Raw genomic sequence first — 19,188 nt, 5'->3', positions numbered from 1 at the left:
AGACTGCTTTTGAAGGCTCTACTTTAGCCTCTGAATTCTGTCTAAAACATCATACTCATTTTGACATGGAGGAAACCTGATCTGACTTGGACAGACATGAAGTGAACGTGGGAATGGATGGAGGGGCTGGATGTGAATGAACCATTAATGGTTAAATGATCGCTTGTGGAAAAAAATCAGTCACCATCTTGCTTCCACCTGTTGCATATGTGTGTTTAAACTGCTAGGCCACACACACACGCACACACACACACACACACACACACACACACACACACACACACACACACACACACATTTAGAGGGGGAAAGAACATCCTGAGGTTCACCACAAGAGAGGTGGGGTTGAGGAAAGGAGGGGAGGGGGAGAGGAGTGTGGGGAGAGAGAAACCAGAGACCCATCTGACTGTCAGAGACATCAGTCTCAGTCCCTGCCCCACTCTTTCATCCTCTCATCCGACTATTTCATCCATCCCATCATCCACATCAGTACTTTTCCACCAGTAAAATCCCTGCAGTCACCTCCACAAGAAAAGCTCTGCGGGTCTCTAAATGGAAGACTCTCCCATCTCTGCCATACGCACACAGCCATGGGTATTTTAATCTATTTCAATTTATTCTGTAACCACACTGTCTTCCCATTAGCTTGTGGATGCAGTAACACAAACACAGCTGTGAGTCAATTTGGAGCTGAACCAAAGCCTTTTGCAGTGCAGCTAGATCAAGTCAAAGAAGAAAAACATAAACCGACAGTTAACAACAGCTAGGGCCACATTCATGAAAAGGCCCAAATTATAAGACGGTGTTTGTATGACCATGAATGAATTTGACTGAGCAGGATGTTATTTATATGATTTCCTATAAGGAGAACTGGCTTTACGTTTACGTCTCAACAGTGCCTCTCTGTTGTCGCTCCACCGATGGCAAAGGAGCCAGACTTTCTCCAGAGTGCCGCGGCTGGAAAGAAGTAGGTGGTGGGTTTACACCCGGGGCTCCCAGAATAGTGAGTGATAATAATCAGAGGCGTCTGGACGACTACAAAGGTGCATTGTTCACCTCTGGCACGGACTGCACACCTTCACAGGCCTGTCCTCAGAAGCCCCGGTAGGGGACTGTGCAGGTAAGTAAACACAGTGGTCAAACGCCCACTCGATCTGGAGTTCACTCAAACCGCGCGGGGAGGACTATTTTGAGTTAGAAAAAAAACTTCCTCGAGTGTCTTTAAGTGTGGTCACATAAACCATGACTGGGTTCAGTGTATACATTAGCTGCAGCAGGAGAGAACAGACGGCAATGAACTGTGTTCTATTCCACTTATAATATACAGAAAGCAAAGGAGGACATTTTCTAACTTGACTTACCGGAACTCCGCTCTGTCCCTCATAACCAGCAACACTGGCTTCCCCCTTCTCACCCTGAAATATAAACAGAAACAGAGGAGAGATTGTCATGACTTTATCTGCATGTAGATCAGGTCATGACTTTCTGATCATCAGTAATGTGTCCAGATGGAAACAGATAAAGGTGTGTTTTTCTCTCTCTTGCGCACCTGCAGGGACATTTTCATGCTGTTGCAGGTCTTCATGTGAAGACTGTGGCACATGCTTAGCAGTTGTGGTAAAAAGGCACACACACACATACATGATACACACACAGAGACACATACACTATAGGGATGGGTAGAGTAATGCGCGACTCTATGGTCATGATACTTTACCAACTATAGCAATTCAGCGATTCTGCAAAACTTGATTTGTCTACAATATTTTTATGACATCTGTGTTCAGTGAAGATGGAATTGTGTATTTATTTACTTCATTTTACAATTCAAGGCCAGTTTATTAACTATTCCCTACACAGGGGTAATTCAATGTGCTTTCAATAAACACAGGCAAAGAAATGTAAATGAATGTATAGGTTAGGGCAATTGTTTAAGGCATTAGGACAATAGTTACAAAATAATAACACTAACTTGTCATTACAAAAAACTAATGACACTCCATGACAGAAGCAAATGTCATTGACATCATGAACGTTTCTGACTTGTTTATAATGTTTATGACTTTCATGACACTCTGGCATGTTCATGGTACGCTTATGTAACGGTAGTTACCTGCAAGTAAGGTGTAACCAAAGTTAATCATTCAAATACATAAAAAAGATAGAGTTCAACTAATTAACAGGAAATGCATTTGGCCAGGCATTAAAAAGCCACTGAGAACAGCTTGGTCTATTTGACACTGGAATCAGTGTTTTTCTTCATGTCAACCAAAAGTTGGTGCCAAAGGTAAACTGCATAGCAACTAAAAACTGTGTCACCATCAGGGATGGAAATTAGCACCAGCCACCAGCCAAATGCTGGTAAAATGTGAGAGTGGCTGGTAGATTTCAGACACAAAGTCATATTTTAACATTGAGTGGCTGGTTAATTTCACCAGAAATCTGCTGTTGGCTGATAGATTGTCACATTTTCAAATTTTAATTTCCACCCCTGGTCACCATGTTTGTGGGTTTTATCAACAGGCATTTCTCATGGGACATGAGTGCTCAGGAGCATGTAGCCTACTGAAACAGGTAATTAGGTCACATTCCATTTAGTCATTTAAAAACAAGCAATAGGCCTTTAAAGTCAATTCCGTGACCGTTACTGGAGGCCAGTGCAGGGACTTAAATGTTGTAATGAGTAATGTGGTCAGTTCTTTTACTTTTAGTGAGAACCTTGAGAATGGTCATTTTATACAGCATATACAGCTCTGGACAAAGTTAAGAGACCAGTGCACATTTTTCTGATGTCATGCTACGGTTGCTAAGTGACATTCGAATGAGCTGACAGACATATTCAAAATCAAAAGACCACTGCAAATTTGAATATGACCATCAACTCATTCGATTATCACTCAGCAGCTGTAGGATGACAACAGATTTTTTTCCAGAGCTGTATATAAATGAACAAACATGTCTCTTAAGAAATAACAGATTCCTTTCTTAAAATATATATTTCAGTGTTTCTAGAGACACAGTGTTTGCTTGTGCTGTGGTGACTGGGGTAAATGAATCCATTTTAGAAGATGATTAGCACAATTGAACATTTTGGTAAACATTTATATTTGGTGGTAGCGTATTGATAATGTATCACAAAAAGAAACCATATTGTATGCCATATTGATTTTGTCCCAACCCTTGCACGGACACACACACACACACACACACACACACACACACACACACACACACACACCCATACACAAACAGCATAACTTTCTACCAGCATATCACACTCACTAAAGTAGGGCTGGAGGCTGGAGGGAGTGGTGTGTGTGTGTATGTGTGTGTGTGTGTGTGTGTGTGTGGGGGGGGGGGGGGGGTACAGTAGATCCTGAAACAGGAGGCTGCCACATGCCTGTACTCTTTTGAAGTGCTGAGCTTCTCTCAGCTCTGAGAGACACACAGGCAGGCAGCACCCTGTCATTTGCCAAATAAGAAGCCTGTATGATCTTATAAAAGTGCTGGTAAAACTGTAGTAGTTGTAAATATTGACAAAGACTAGTGCTGATTGGCTACAGGAAATGTGTAACCCTGACAAGTGAACATAGCTAACACACTCGTGCTGTTCCACATGGATGGTACCATGTCATGTCACCAGTGCAGGATTACGCTATCATAATAATGCTAATTCAACAGAATAAATCACACAGGTGGAGAAAAAGTGGTGCCATCATTCCTTAAACAAGTTAACACATTTCCTTAATCTTCGACAGATATACAGTCAAGCCCAAAAGTATTCAGAGAGTGACACAATTTTTGCAATTTTGTCTATGTACCACAAGAACAGAAGCTATGAAGATGTGATTTAAGTATTATTTTAAGCTTTAATTCAATGGGCTGAACATACTGTATATAACATTATAAATGATATAACTTTGCATCCATCAACGTGCAGTGCTATGTAAATACAAAAGCTATGTATTAAACTGTCATTCCACCTAAATGGTCCAATTAAGTTGCTAAGAAACTGGTATTCTGCTGTATTGAAAGTGTGTCATTTTTTCCTTAGTGTGCAGTAATTAGGAGAAGCCACAGAGGGGCATGAAGCTATTTCTGGGGCTTAACCTCACGTATTAAAGAGTGATATTTGCATTGTGCCTGTCAGGGTTCTAATTTATGTTTTAATAAAGACAAAATGTGAAACTCTTTCATACTGGAAACTAAGTCTCTTATTTGCACAGTTTCAACATACACTTCAAAATCTTAAAATACTCAAGTGATTAGGTTACATGTGAGGGAATTAGTTGAGAGCCTAGAAATTAAGCACCATTCATCTTCACTCATGAACAGTAATGTTTAAAAACTCAAGACACCAAAAGTAGAGACAGAAAGAGAAATGAAATAGAAAGGGTACAACGAAACAGAAATAGAATTGCCATCCTTAACAACATGACTGTCACGTGTGGGAACTGAATGCTGACTCTTCACACTGAAAGGCCTGTGGTGGCTATGAGGCAAGACCATGTGGCACCCAAGACTGCCTTAATGAAGGTTATCTATGAGATATGCTATATGAAAAGCCATGTGCATTGCCAAATTACAAGCCATCTTCTGCATGTCAAAACTGCCTACTATTTTGGAACTTTCCTAATTTTAGCGCTTCACGTCTTGTGTGTTTAAAGCTAGCAAGTTACCAGTATCTCTGCATGGCATGCGGGATGGGCCAACCACTGGGCAAAGGGCGCCACATTCCCACCTATCTAGATAACCAAGCTGGAATGCTGGCGGGCTGGCGGGCACCGCAGGGCTCCCCATCAGGGAGCCATCGCCCTGGAGAAGTGCTGGAGGGTGCGCCTGCTGGGGCCTGTCTGGCAGGTGTCTGCCCATTAGATCACCCTGATGGTGATGGCCACTCTTTGCAAACACATGTTGCAAACAAACCGCACACACCACACAGAGAAGCAAACAAACATGCAGTCAAGCACACTCACTATAAACACACCTGCAATAGACATGCATGTGTATGTAAACACTGTCCACACATAGAGAGTACAGGCAGTCTACACACACACACACACACACACACACACACACACACACACACACACACACAATCCCTCACTCACTTCAACAAAGAGACACAGAAACAGGCAAGTATTAGATCCCGTCTGCAAAATTCAACAACCTGGAGGACCTCACATACTGACAAGAGGTAGGTTTTGAATTACAACATAAAGTAATTGTACCCTCTGCAGCGTTGTCTACAATTTGCTCTACAAAAGACAACACAAGAATACCAATTAAGAACATCCTTAGATCCCTCCAGGCCGATATCACATCCACCTCATACAGGGGAAATTCAAAATGTGGCTTTGAGAATTCCAAAAGCCTCAACAAATCATTTTTCGATTCTCTCTTTAAAATAATCATCAAGATAGCCAGTCTCATTTGAAAACTTGCCATGAAATCATCTGAGCCCAGTATGGTCTCTCTCTCTCTCTCTCTCTCTCTCTCTCTCTCTCTCTCTCTCTCTCTCTCTCTCTCTCTCTCTCTCTCTCTCTCTCTCTCTCTCTCTCTCTCTCTCTCTCTCTCTCTCTGCCGTTTACGGGCCTGGCTGTGTGTGCGTTTGCCGGTGATTAGAGGGTGCGTAAGCTGCGGCCGCTGCACCGGCTGCTCTGCGGTGGAAAACCCACCCCGGCGACGCAGCTTTCATCTGAAGCACCACATGAAGCCCATCGTCGGTTAGCTAATCATCCAGCGCACTGGACCGGCGGGGGGGACAGGAGGGAGGGAGGGAGGGAGGCAGGGGAGCTTAGGGGATCGGAGGGGAGAGGAGGGGAGCTGGGGTTGCAAACCTCAGGGAAGGGTTCCAGATTTACACAGGTCTGGTATTTACGCTGTCTTGTAATCCAAAAAGGCAGGGCATCAGTGCGAGTGGTTGTGGTGGTGGTATATGCGGGGAAGGTGGGGTGTGCAAATTAATTCCAGATGTCAAATTTCTTGCGAACGAGTAGCATTCATCACACTTATTCATAACATTTACTAAGTGAATTACTACTGAAAACATTATTACAGCTAGTGATACCCTGCAACACACACCTTCCATAAAAGATACCAAAAGTCTATTTGGTCTAATACTGCCAGAGTGCTAAGCATCTTCTGGGCCTCTCACACAGAGCATCACCAGTCACAGACAAACACAGTTTCCTTCCTCTTATGTAGAAATTACATCTTTTCAGCTTCACTGCATTCTCAGAAGGGTCGATGCCCTGGAGGAATGAGAACACTGACACAGTTGTAGTTACTACGACACTTAGAGCTTTTGACCTCCAAGAGCTCTGATAAAATCATCTTACAACCCCAGAGTTTAACTGCCGCTCTTTCACGTTCACTTAAAGCCCAATTCACACCAAAGATTCTCCACACAACCGAGTTGCAGCGGAGTGAATTAGAAGTTGCACGTAGTTGCAAGCCGTCGCAGAGCATTCAACATGTTTAGTCACAGTTGCAAGGTTTTAGAACGTCACGGCTCATCTCGTCTCGTCGGAAATCTTTGGTCTGAACCCTTCTTAACGTAACTGCCAGTGAGGAGGAAGACACTGTTCCTCTTTCGTTGAATGCAGACTCATCACCCACACAAACCCGGGAAGTTCTACTTTTGCAACTCACCAATGTGCATCTAAATGGGCATGACCAAACCAGCAGGCCCTGTTCTCTTTAATGCCATGCCCTGGGTCAGTTATCACTGACACCATCTTATAGTGATACTTTCTAGTGAGTTAGCGGGATCATAATTGAGTCTATGCTGACGAATAAGAGGAGACATCACATCTTGGCACTGCTATTGACACTAATGCATGACCATGAAGTCAGATTGGACTGTGTGTGCTCCTATACCATATGTAGAGGAGCACTGATGAATTGAAATCCAATTAAATTCAGTGATATGTTTAATTTTTAATGACATTTTGTAGTACTCATGAGTAAATAAATAAATAAAAACTGTCTACAGATACAGGCAGCATTGTGCGGCTACTGTGGAGCAATGTTTACACTCATTCATTTTAGGGTTCAGGGAACTCAGAAATGTGTAACCAACAGAACATTTTTGTAGTATGCAATTTTACAATTAGGCATTTTTGGGTATTAAAGATAATCTTTCTGTTAACTTTCATCCAGTCTGTCATGGTCATTATTGTAATCTATTACATGTAAAAGGTCATGCATTGACCATTAGCCACCGTGCTCCCTCAAAGATGCTATGTGGAGAACGTCCATGTAAACGCGGCTAGTGAGTCATTACAGAAGCACTAGAGGCAGATTCTAAATGTCACGTCTGCAGTCTGCAGTGCAGCAGCACCATGCGTGCAATTACCAGCAGCACACAGCGCCTGGGGCCAGGAACCTTATCAAAGACCTGGCGGAGGCAGAACACAAGCAAGTGTGTGTAGTTTAATAGGTCTGTAAATAGCTGGGTGTCACTGGGTTTCTACACACACACACACACACACACACACACACACACACACACACACACACACACACCAAGACCCATACACATACATGCACACACACACACACATACACACACACACACACACACAAGACCCATACACATACATGTACATGCGCACACACACACACACACACACACACACACACACACACACATACACCAAGACCCACACACACATACACACACACACACACACACACACACACACACGCACACACACACACACACACACACACACACACACACACACACACACACACATTGTAGGTGGGGAGCTTTCCCTTTGGGCGACATGCAGATGCAAGAACAGATGCTGCTGTGGTTTGAAAATAGTCCAAAGTTAGAGATGCCCCCCCCCCCCCCCACACACACACACACACACACACCCGCCCCCTGATGTCCACCATAACGGAAAACAAAATCTACAATCAGAATTAAGCTGTCTTGCATTCCCAACAGAATCAAATCGGTTTGACTTTCACTCAATCTTTCCAATGGCAAAATATGATTCAGTCCTGAAAATTTCTTAAACTGTAATTTGCCCCCATTTTTTCTGACCTCAGCCGAACTGGGCTAAGTGGCGTTAGCTGCAGTCACTGGAGAACTTGTAATCAACTTTACAGTTCACAGTACAAAGTAGTTTCTGGGGGAGACGGATGATTTTCTGCTAGGTTTTTTTCATACATTTGGCTCCGAGCACTATTAACTTGGAGATTGTCAGGCCAGAGCATGTCTCAGAGCAAACAAATTCTCACCATGGAACCAAAAAACGGAATGGCAACCCTAACAAAGTTTATCCTGGGTAACAGGCCTCACATAAACAAATATAGGGGTACGAAAAATCATCCTCTCAATGTTTTGCCTATAACGATAATTTCCTACACACACACACACACACACACACACACACACACACACACACACAGTCATACAGAGAAATGCACTCTTCCTCTCTATACGGCTCAGTCTGACTGACTTTATTCAGACGCGTGATAGAGGCCACATACAGTACATGTCGTCTGCCTCCTGTTGGTCAAGCGCTAAAAAAGATGAATCAAATGCACAGCTAACCACAAATATGCATCCTTAGGGCAAAAATATATATCGCTCCACATACACAGCCCTCTGTTAAGGGAGTTTCTTAAAATGACACTCCGTTTAACTATCGGCTAAGATGATGAGTGGTGTAGAATATCATGTTTACCTCCTGGGAGAAGCTGTGGTTAAACGGCTTTCAATTCCACTTTGTGAAATGTAAAGTGCCTTTGCTTGTAAATTATAGGAAATCTGTCTAACAGAAAGTCCACGCAAAAGCTTCACTGGGCTCAGGTTTTTTTTTTAAATGTTTTTAAATATATGTAGTATTGAATAATACCTTATGAAGGTACAATATATAGCTACTTTGGTTGGCAAAGTTATATCAAGTCATTCCATATAACTCTATTCATTCAAATATAACGTCACATATCTGAGTGTCTGATGTTTGAGGTACAGTATGTTTGGCATTGTACTTGGTAGTCACTGCACAGCCTTAGTAATGAATAAACCCTATCTTACCTTTTGGCCAGCTGGGCCAGGTAGACCATCTGTTCCTGGCAGCCCAGGCTCCCCCTGGAGAGAGTTAACACAAATACAAACACTGAGTCACATCGAAAACACGAACTGTTTTTACAGTAAAAGTTAGTCTAGCTAGTAAACGAAATGTTCCTTAGAAAACACGAAGTGGAACTGCACTGAGTATCGACTACATTCTCCTTGAACGGTCCATTTAACTAGCTACTGGCATTGCTCTGAAATGTCTCTAACAGTTCTACGTAGTGACATGGACAGACGCAGACAAGTTGGACGTGTCCAGCACATCTGGGCCATCCGTCCAATATTCTTAGTCAAGTCCACACATTCCTCAACAACCAGCATGCCCTCTAATGTTCCATTTTTTTCAAATAGTTCTGTGAAGAATCAGTCAATTCTGTGCCCCTCGTATTCTTCTCTTTCCTAGTCTTAGGGAACTCGTGACTCCTGGCTATTTGTTTGATCGTGAGCACGTGTTGATGATCAGCCCCTAAATGAATCAGACTATTTCAATAGTTCTCTGTGGCACTAAACAGCACAGCTAAGGGGTGACCTCTGTGTCCCTTGTGTCATTAATCTCTAGGCCTCCACCCAATGCAGTCCGCCACAGAAGAAATGGCCCATGAAACAGGCATTCTCTCAAGGGAAGGGAGCAGCACTCAATGAGCCCTAGACCGACTGATTGTTGTTATTAGGGGTGTGAGGATAACACACAGACATAAATGCAGACACATGCAGACACACACACACACACACACACACACACACACACACACACACACACACACACACACACACACACACACACACACACACACACACACACACACACACACACACACACACACACACACACACGCACGCACACGCACGCACACACAAACACTTACCGGATTTCCTGGTGGGCCTTGTAACCCTGTCTCCCCCTGGTTCCCCTGAGGGGTGAATGAATGGGAGAGGAGGTTCAATCAAGTGTGTCACTCTACTGAGTTTGCCTTAAAGCTTTAAGCCAATACATGCACTTCTAGCGCCATCTGGGCCAAACATGGACATTAGCACACATAAAGCTGAACAATGTGCAGCTGAATGCCACAGGACATCTTCACACTCTCCTTTACCTTGACCGCTGTCAGGTCAATCTCATTCAAGTCCAGGTGTGAATATCCTGGCCCCTAAGAAGAACATCAGCATAAGTGATGGAATCACATAGGCCTACACATTTTTAAAAAGATGCACTGATGTTCAATTAACTCATTAAACTGTCTAACATTGCACCCATGAGATGTGAAGAGTGACTGTGGCTCTTACTGTGGGGCCGGGAAGTCCTGGTCGCCCTGGAGGCCCTTCAGAACCTGTGTCACCCTAGCAACACAAACCAAGCAAGACTGTTTATCAATCTTCTGCTTATCAATTATGTGTACGTTTATACACAAAATTTAGATTGTTTTACACATTTATTTATGTATATATATATTACTATTATTTATATATGTGTGATGAATAATGAAACACTTTATTCAGTGATTCACTGTGATATTTGAAGTAATTACGGAAACGGAAACGGAAACACTAACTGGTGAGGGCATTTCAAAAATAATCATACAAGATTACAATATCATTGATTACAGGTAAGGGCTGTCAAGACAACACAGAGGATGATGTCGGGTGTTTACCTTAGGCCCACCAATCCCTCTCTCCCCCTTCATACCCTGCTGGCCTCCTTCACCCTGCACAAAGACAACAACAGACAGACGGACAGACAGACAGACAGACCAGTCTGTCAGTTACTGTACATTCCATCCCAGAATGTAAAAGACAGATGGATAGATAGATGGATGACTTGTGAGCACAGTTGGGTCACCAAGGCTAGGATGACTGAAAGACCCAAAATATTCTAGTCTAGTTGAGCCAGATTTAGGTCAATCAGTACCATTCAAATTGAGGTTTTAATTCTAGAATTACAAAATATATGATAGCATTGCATTTGGGGTAGCTTTTTGCGTTTTATCAGCCTCTTTATGTTCATTGTATGTCCATGGAAGGATATCTTGCAGGTGAATAGGTTGACAATGCGAACTAATAAACATCCCCACATAACATCCATATAGCTGATTGTTTACATGTGTATAATATGCCATATATCCCCTCATAAGTGTATAATAGACATTATGATAAAACACAAAAAGCTACTACCAATGCAATGCTATCACTTCTTTTCTAACTGGTGGCATACCTTGCCAAAAATAAGAGACTTATCCTAACAATGAGACTTATCCTGGCTCAATGAATATTAGTGTTCTGTAGCTGTGCTTGAGAAGATGGGTCAACACAAACTAGGCAGGGATAGTAAAGTGCTCTCACCTTCTCGCCGTGCTTCCCTGGCTCACCAGGATACCCACGCTCACCCTGCTTTCCCTTCAGAAACACAAACCCAAACAAACCTTTTCAACTACCCAAGATGCCACATAGTAGCGTTTCCTTTTCATTCATCACTCACAATACACAGTGCTCACTCTATTACCACATCTTAAGATATCAGCGAGACCATGAAGTATTTCCTTTAAATATTCACTTCTGATTGCTGATAATATGCAATGCAAACGCTATACATGATAAAAGAAGGGGTGGTGGAGTCATTTAGAGATGTCGGTGTGGAGTACTCACAGGCTTACCGTCAGGCCCAGGGGGACCCTCTCGACCCTTCTCACCCCGAAAGCCCTACGAGGTTATAACAAGTCAGTAGCATACACCATTACATCCATCCATTCATCCATTCATTCATTCATTCATTCATTAATGCCACTAATTCATTAACACCATTCAATTAACCCACACAATAGACCATTTAGCTGTTCATTATCCACGCACCCATTCATTCATCCATCAATCACTAAAATGAACAACATGAGGAGCTATGCAGCTAAATATCTCTGTTGAAGTCTATTATAGGGTGCATTAATCACCATAGGTCCAGGAAGGCCTGGAGGCCCAGGTTTTCCAGAGGGGCAGTCACAGTTTCCCGCCGTGATGGAACGATCAAATGGACACTGTGGAGAATGGACACAGGTAAAGGTATGTAGGGACACACATCACCTGTTTAGCTATTCATTTCACATTGCAGCTCAATACTTCATGAACAAAATAGCAGGGCATCAAAGGGACTCACCCTATCATCCTCCTGACAAGACAAAAAGAAAAAACAATAGACAAATGAATACATCATATTAACAATTCATTTTGATGCATTACAACATTGTGAATGAATAAGCGATTATTGTGATATTGTTATCGTAGTGTCATCTCACCACAGTGTAAATTTCACAGGCAGTCTCTCTGTCACTTTGCCCAGGGTCACAGTACAGTCTCAATTTCTGAATAATAATCTGGGAAAACACAACAGGAACGACATAGAACTTCACTCTGCATTTTCTTCACAATTCAGCAGCATCTCTAAGACCTGAAGAAGACCCACTATTGTTTTTGTCACCGCTGCTCCTCTTAATATTATTACAGCAGACACCCTAGTATAAATAGAAGCGCATGACCAAGCTTTGCCAGATACTGTGGTCACACTTGGGAGCCTGAGTCGTCTCCCTGCCAATTCCTCAAACGCTCCCTTTGCCAAAAGATGACGCTAGCGCGTGACTGCCTGACCACACAATACTGCGCGGTATGGCTCTCCTCTCTTACCGGGACGGTGGTCTCCAGGCCGACTTTCTTGGCCACCTGCGTGCGGCCGTTGATGTAGATGGGCACCACGGGGTCCAGGAGCTGCTCTTCGATCTGCACGTCATCTAGGAAGCATGTGACACGCCTGGGTTTGACCACCAGCTTCAGCTGATGCCAGTCCGTGTTGAAGAGTCTCTGTGGAGGGAAGCACGGATCACTTGGGTTGTTGCTGCTGTTTTTGGCGAGAGCTGAAGTATGCAAGGATTTTTATATTCTTTCCACTGCATATGGCTCCACTCTTACTGACAGTATTTATCCTTCCTTTAAATAGCATGCAATTGCTTGCCGTTAATAAGTACTGTGGTCCTTTAACTGAGTCGCATATTTTTCCATCTGAAAATGAAACTTGGTACTATTTGATGGGCTCGCCACTGATTAGAAATATTTCCACTTGGATACTGTTTTATGGTCAACTCTCAACTGTGTGATAGTGTATCTCAGACTTCACATACATACCTTAATCTCAGTATGTCTTTGTCAGAGATGTAATTTCATTACTTAGTTCCCAAAGGTATAAATATTATGTCATCTCATATACAGTACACCAACCCCAAATATACCATGCCATTTCACCATAATCAGCGGTATATTTTGGTCTCACATCGCCCTAATTCCAATCCAGAGGTACTATACTCCTAGCTGTACCGGTAATTTCACCTCACCCACCTTGATTCCTCCGTGGTTAAAAATGACTGACTGCTCCTTCTGCAGCACGCTGGTGGTGGTGAAGGACACGGACTTCTCAGCACCATTTAGGGTCACGGCCACCTGCCTCAGGCCCCCCTGGGACAGGATCCTCCACAGGTCAATCTTCACCTGGTGGGCGGGGCTTTTCAGGCGCACCGTCGCCACAAACACGTAGGTGGGAGGGAGACCTTCTGGGAAGAGGACTCTAGAGTGGGCAAAGGGGAGGTCAAATTTACAGTAAGTTTTTTTTTTTTTTTTACTTTAATTTTTATTTGATGAACACATATAAGAAAATAACACGCGCACATGCCATACAGAGAGTAGAAGACACACAAAATAACAGATTCGGGGGAAACAAAGTAGACATACATTCATGAAATTTACAATAAGTTAAGTAAGTATGCCAATACAAAGTACTAAGTAAACGTTGACTATCACATTCCACATGTCAACATTACCTATATTCACTTTTCAAAGGACAGTGTGCATTCCCTTAACCTAGACCTTGATGATGTGACCTTATCCTCCAAAAGGACTATGTCAGAGAAAAGGAGGGCGGGGGGACTGGGGGGGGGGGGGGGGGGGGGTCGTCACCTGGTGTTCAGGGTGATGTCCAGTCGAGTGGTGAGCTGATAGGCACCCTCTGTAATGAGCGAGCCCTGGACCTTCTTGGCACTCATGTCTATCTGCATTCCACTGAGCAGGTCAAAGCCCTTCTCGTTGTTATCCGCTATCCTCATTGGACATACAGACTCTGCAGTAGAAGATTTTCATGCTTCATTTTTATGTTGCATTCTCATCAAAGGCGAGTAGTCTACTATTTGTAGTCTGTTGACTGACTCATACAGCGCTGACAATGCTTAATCAATAAGGCCCTGTTTCAGCCATGTTGTATAGGCTGTCTTCAATAACTGAAATGACAACCAGAGGTTGTCCTCCTTGTCCTTCACAGCTTTCTATGAACAACTTTGTTGTTCAATAGCCACAAAACACATTTAATGAGATTTCATCACACACACACACACACACACGCACACGCACACGCACACGCACACACACACACACACACACACACACACACACACACACACACACACACACACCAGTCAATGCATAACTCTCTCTCTAACCATGTAAACCACCACAATCTGACCCAACCTTACTTTCCCCCCTTTTAATAAGAACAGATGTGTTACAGATGATAGCAGTTGATGTGCAGAGATGCAGTGTTTTGGACATGACCAAAAATGCATTGCTACTGCACTGCTACCACACTGTAGGGTAGTGTAGGCCTACTTTAGCCTACTGCTGAAATGCAGAATTTTGGACATGAAACTGTAGGCTACTGCAGCTATTTCTGTAATCGGAGGCGGCGGAGTTAGTGGATAAAGTGAAAGCAAAAGGGGTGGAAACATATCACAACATCATAACTATATGTTGGGGCAACCTAACAGACACTTTACAAGACGCCAAGTAGGCCTACTAAATTTAGACCAAAGGCGATCTTTTAAGTTTAATTATAGGCTACAATGACTTCACCCACCTTCACACAGTTTCTGCTCCATCACATCTTTTATATTTCCAATTGAGGTGTAGTCCTCTGTATATAGCACATAGGTGGAGGGAGGCTCGTTGGCCATTGAGACTAATTCAGAGTTGGTGATTTCGTTCCCTACGCCCACGGCAAACAACACAATATTTTGAGCTTTGGCCTCAACAGCTGCGTCCACCACGTCATCCTGCGAGCGGCCGTCCGTTAGCACGACAGCGATGCGGTTTCTGGCTGGCAGTGTGCGGTTGTGCGAGGAAAAGACGTGATCAGTGGCGAACTTTATGGCGCGGCCTGTTTGAGTCTTGCCGGTAAGATAGCTTATTGAAGATATGGCATTGAGGAGGTCCTCGCTGGTCTGGTGCTGTCCGAGGGAGATCTCCAGACGCGGTGTGTCACTGTACTGCACCACGGCTACCTGTGTGTGAAGAGAGCTCACGTCGAACCCGCTGGTGATATCCATGACCCATCGTTTGGCCTTCTCGAAATCAGGCACCCCCACACTGGACGAGCCATCAATGATGTACACCAGGTCATTTGCGGCTAAGCTGCAACCTGTGAGAGATATCGTGACAGGTGTTCAGTAGGGTGGTTTCGAGAGAAGAGAGCGCTGCTTACAGAGCTTAGCCTGTTGAAAACTTTTTGGGAACATAACTTTACTTTATCTGACAGTAACGCGCATAAATGATTCTCTGATATTAAGACAAATAGAACTTAAGGTCAAAGAGATGTGTTGCCAGACCTGCTTGTATGTCTTCCACTTCTGTTCCCCTCATATAAGGCAGGAGTAGCCAGAGCAGTAACGGTTCTAACGTCCACATCATCACTGTATGCCAATAAGTGATTAAACCTGTCAATAAACTATAGGACAAATATGGTGTCACAAACATCACATGACATATATTTCATACCATCACACAACTGCAGTTTCATAAAAAAGATAAATGGTAGTCAACAATAGAACTGCATGACTTAGATGGAGATCACACCTTTTTTGTTTAAATAGAGAAGTTAGGAAAATATATGAGTTGCAGTATCAATAGGCTATAGGTGACAGTCAGGAAGAGGTACTACTACCACCCAGCATCAACTAAACTCATTGCAAAATCTGTAAACCAAATCGACTTACCTTTCTTAAATAAATTAGTTTCCAGTTCACAGTGCAGAAAGGCCCTACGCAGTGTCACTTACAGCTTGCTGCTTCAAGTATTCTCATTCTTGGGCCCTTGGTAGTGCAGCCTGAATCCTATGCAGCTACTGTGCTGAGAAACATGAACAGGACCGGACGCTGGCAGATCCATTTTTATACTCCGCCCAGGCTGTCACGTGCCTCTTTAGATCCTGGATGAGAGGGTGCATGAGCGACAAGCCTCTGTGCGAGGCGATGGAGGGAGGGAGGGAGGCAGGGGTGTGGGTTAAACAAGGAGTCCACAAACCAGCTTTAAAGCAAATCAAACCCTGTGGTTGCTACCCCCAGGCTCCAGGCTTGCCAAGGCACAGGGGCGGACTCCACACACAGACAGACAGAAATATGAATAGATGAAAAAAAAAAACTAACATACAGTAGCTCTTGAGTTAACTAAAGTTAACTTAGCTTGACTAATATAAGCTTTGTGTCAAGGGGGAAGAATTGAATCACTGAACTGGATCAGTTCTTGTGGTCTTCAGTGTTGCAGAGAGCGTGGATGCCATAGCTCTGTGGAGTGTGTGGACATTTCAAGGCAAAAGTCTGACATAGTTGTGTGTTGATGTCTGTAAAAATGACAAGTTCAGGAGGCAGATGATTTGTTCTTCTTTCCCTGACACTTTCTTGAATGTAGTCATCTGTGAATGAAAAGTAATACCAACAAAGAATGGTGCCCACTACAGCTTAGATATTACAAATTTCATTGACATTCTCTGCTTGGCATACAAACTGTGTTTGTGTGTGTGTGTGTGTGTGTGTGTGTGTGTGTGTGTTACTGTGTGTGTGTGTGCGCGCGCAAAGTTTTCACTAATGGTTCCTGTTATACATACTTGCACCGCAGATGTGTGCTCCAATTCACTGTTTAAACAAACACTCTGTCAAGCTATTTTAGATCAAAGATGCCACAAAGACCACCCCATCCCACCATCCCACCCAGGGACCAGATTAGGTGCTGACTTAGAGAGTGAGAGAGACAGACAGACAGAACCCCTAAACATGGGAGCACAGGAACACATTCTCAGGTATTGTTTAATAAGTTTCAGACCCTCTGCTCGCTCAACACATCCTTCAAATGCACAGTGGTTTTAGTGTGTTTATGTAAATGAGTGATGGTGTTCCATACAACCCCCCTCTTCATTGTCTGTGTTGACTGCACTTCCAAGCAAAAGGCAGCTAGAACATACATTTATTAAATTGTCCACAAGAATCCATCCAAAGAAAACATACATCATGCCGGACAGGAAGGGGACCAAGTCATTTTTCTTTTGTTCCTTGTTGGCCCAAGAAAATAGGCATTTGCTATGTGGCATTGTGACGAGATGGAAAAAGGTTCTGAGATGCCCTCCCACCTTAGATACAGTAGATGTAACCTACATAAATATAGATATGGTTCTTGGTAGGCCTATACATTTTTGTTCAAAGCGACTGACAGTAGAAACAAACTGTATCATGAAGAAGTTAACATAGTCATATACAGTACATAACAAATTACTACTTACATACTATAAGCATACTAGTAATGGTAAAAAGTGAACAATTTAACAGAATAATAAAATTGTCATAATAATAACCATAGTCATAGCACATAATTAATGCGTTTTTGTTGAGGATTGTTTTCCATAATATAGCAGGTCAAAAAGGCTCGAATGGAACTTTATAATCTCTAAACAAGTGGTAACAAGCTTTTTAGGCTACTTTCTAAAATAAACACCTGCCACAATACTTTTAGTAATATTGCTTTACTTACAGAGCGCCGTTACAGCTCTGAGTATGCTACAGTGAGAGCTATAGATAGTCAGAGGTGTATATACACTAGGCCTATAGTTAGGAACCTATGTTTGTTTCTGACTGAAAATGAGGCACAAAAGGTTGTAAAACAATGTGGGAGAAACACAGGAATCAAATCAGGAATCAAAAAAGGAAGCATTTTCTGCCTGATCTTTTCCTCCAAAAAAATCTTACCATTTACTTTGAGGAGGTCACTAGGTCCCATAGTCTGAGAAACACCCAAAATGAATACATTGCTATTGCTTTTCCTCACTGTGTGTATATTTTGGTGGTTGAAATGTTCACCCCATCCCAAAACGGACCACTGGTAATCATGAATACTGATCATGGATCACACTTCTCCAAACATGCACAATTCAGCTTAACCTTTATAAGAGCACACCTGAACAAAGAATTTAGCTTTCACTAGAATTTGACCCAGGGACATGGCCTGAGATTGGAATAAAAAAAAGAAGCATTAAACCCTGATGGCACCGTGTCCATTTCAAATGTGGGGGTGAGAAAATTATTGCTATGGGATGTTTTTCAACCAGCGGTGACCTTCTAAAGGGTCTACATTAAGATTCTGGAGGAAAAGATCAGGCAATCTGCCGAGAGACCTGTCCCAATAGGTGGCATTGGAGCATTAAACCACACAATGATCCAAAACATACAGCCAAACTAGGCAAGACGTGGATAACAGAGAACAACACCATTATTTTAGAGCGGCCCAGCCAGAATCCAGACCTCAATCCACCTCAAGCCTCTGTGAGCACAAGGCCAGAGTGATGGCAAATCGTTCCTGCCTCAAAACTCGGATTGCTGCTTAAAAGGTGTGGTCTAGTTCAGAGACATGGTGAGACTTGGTAGGTATTATAAAAATCATTTTAAGAGCTGTGAGTGCTATAAACATGTTTCCATTGATTATTTTTGTGTAATTTTGGACATGCCATTTCACATAAAAATGTAAATTAAAAAAAAGATGAAAACCATTGCCTTACAACCTTTTGGCATGTGGGTGTGTTATTTTCAGTCAGAAAAAACATTGGTCAAGAGAAAAATCAACATCAAATCAATATTTGCCAGGAGTATAATGTCGCTCTTAACCGTTGCCTATATCTATTGTACGGCTGTGGATAGAGTTAGTGCCCTATATGTGGATACTGCTCTCTAGTGGCAATAGTCGAGAATGATGCA

At 43.0% G+C, this 19,188-nt stretch overlaps 1 protein-coding gene across 1 annotated transcript in view; it reads right to left on the bottom strand.

Moving 5' to 3' along the window:
- The window catches only part of si:ch211-106n13.3 (vWFA and Collagen domain-containing protein), a 31,720-nt gene extending 15,466 nt beyond the window's left edge, over positions 1-16,254 (bottom strand). Inside the window, 15 exon segments of the mRNA XM_062517414.1 lie at positions 1,362-1,415; positions 9,059-9,112; positions 9,964-10,008; positions 10,192-10,245; positions 10,382-10,435; positions 10,747-10,800; positions 11,435-11,488; positions 11,738-11,791; positions 12,037-12,174; positions 12,379-12,456; positions 12,764-12,937; positions 13,469-13,694; positions 14,084-14,243; positions 15,033-15,593; positions 16,230-16,254. Coding sequence (XP_062373398.1) covers positions 1,362-1,415; positions 9,059-9,112; positions 9,964-10,008; positions 10,192-10,245; positions 10,382-10,435; positions 10,747-10,800; positions 11,435-11,488; positions 11,738-11,791; positions 12,037-12,174; positions 12,379-12,456; positions 12,764-12,937; positions 13,469-13,694; positions 14,084-14,243; positions 15,033-15,593; positions 16,230-16,254 — 1,785 coding nt within the window.
- Positions 16,255-19,188: the final 2,934 nt, after the last annotated feature.

Source organism: Sardina pilchardus, chromosome 2 (assembly GCF_963854185.1).
Source record: "Sardina pilchardus chromosome 2, fSarPil1.1, whole genome shotgun sequence".
NCBI classification, from domain to species: Eukaryota; Metazoa; Chordata; class Actinopteri; order Clupeiformes; family Clupeidae; genus Sardina; species Sardina pilchardus.
The sequence above is the reverse complement of the archived record's forward strand: the minus strand, read 5'-3'. Positions and strand labels throughout refer to the sequence as shown.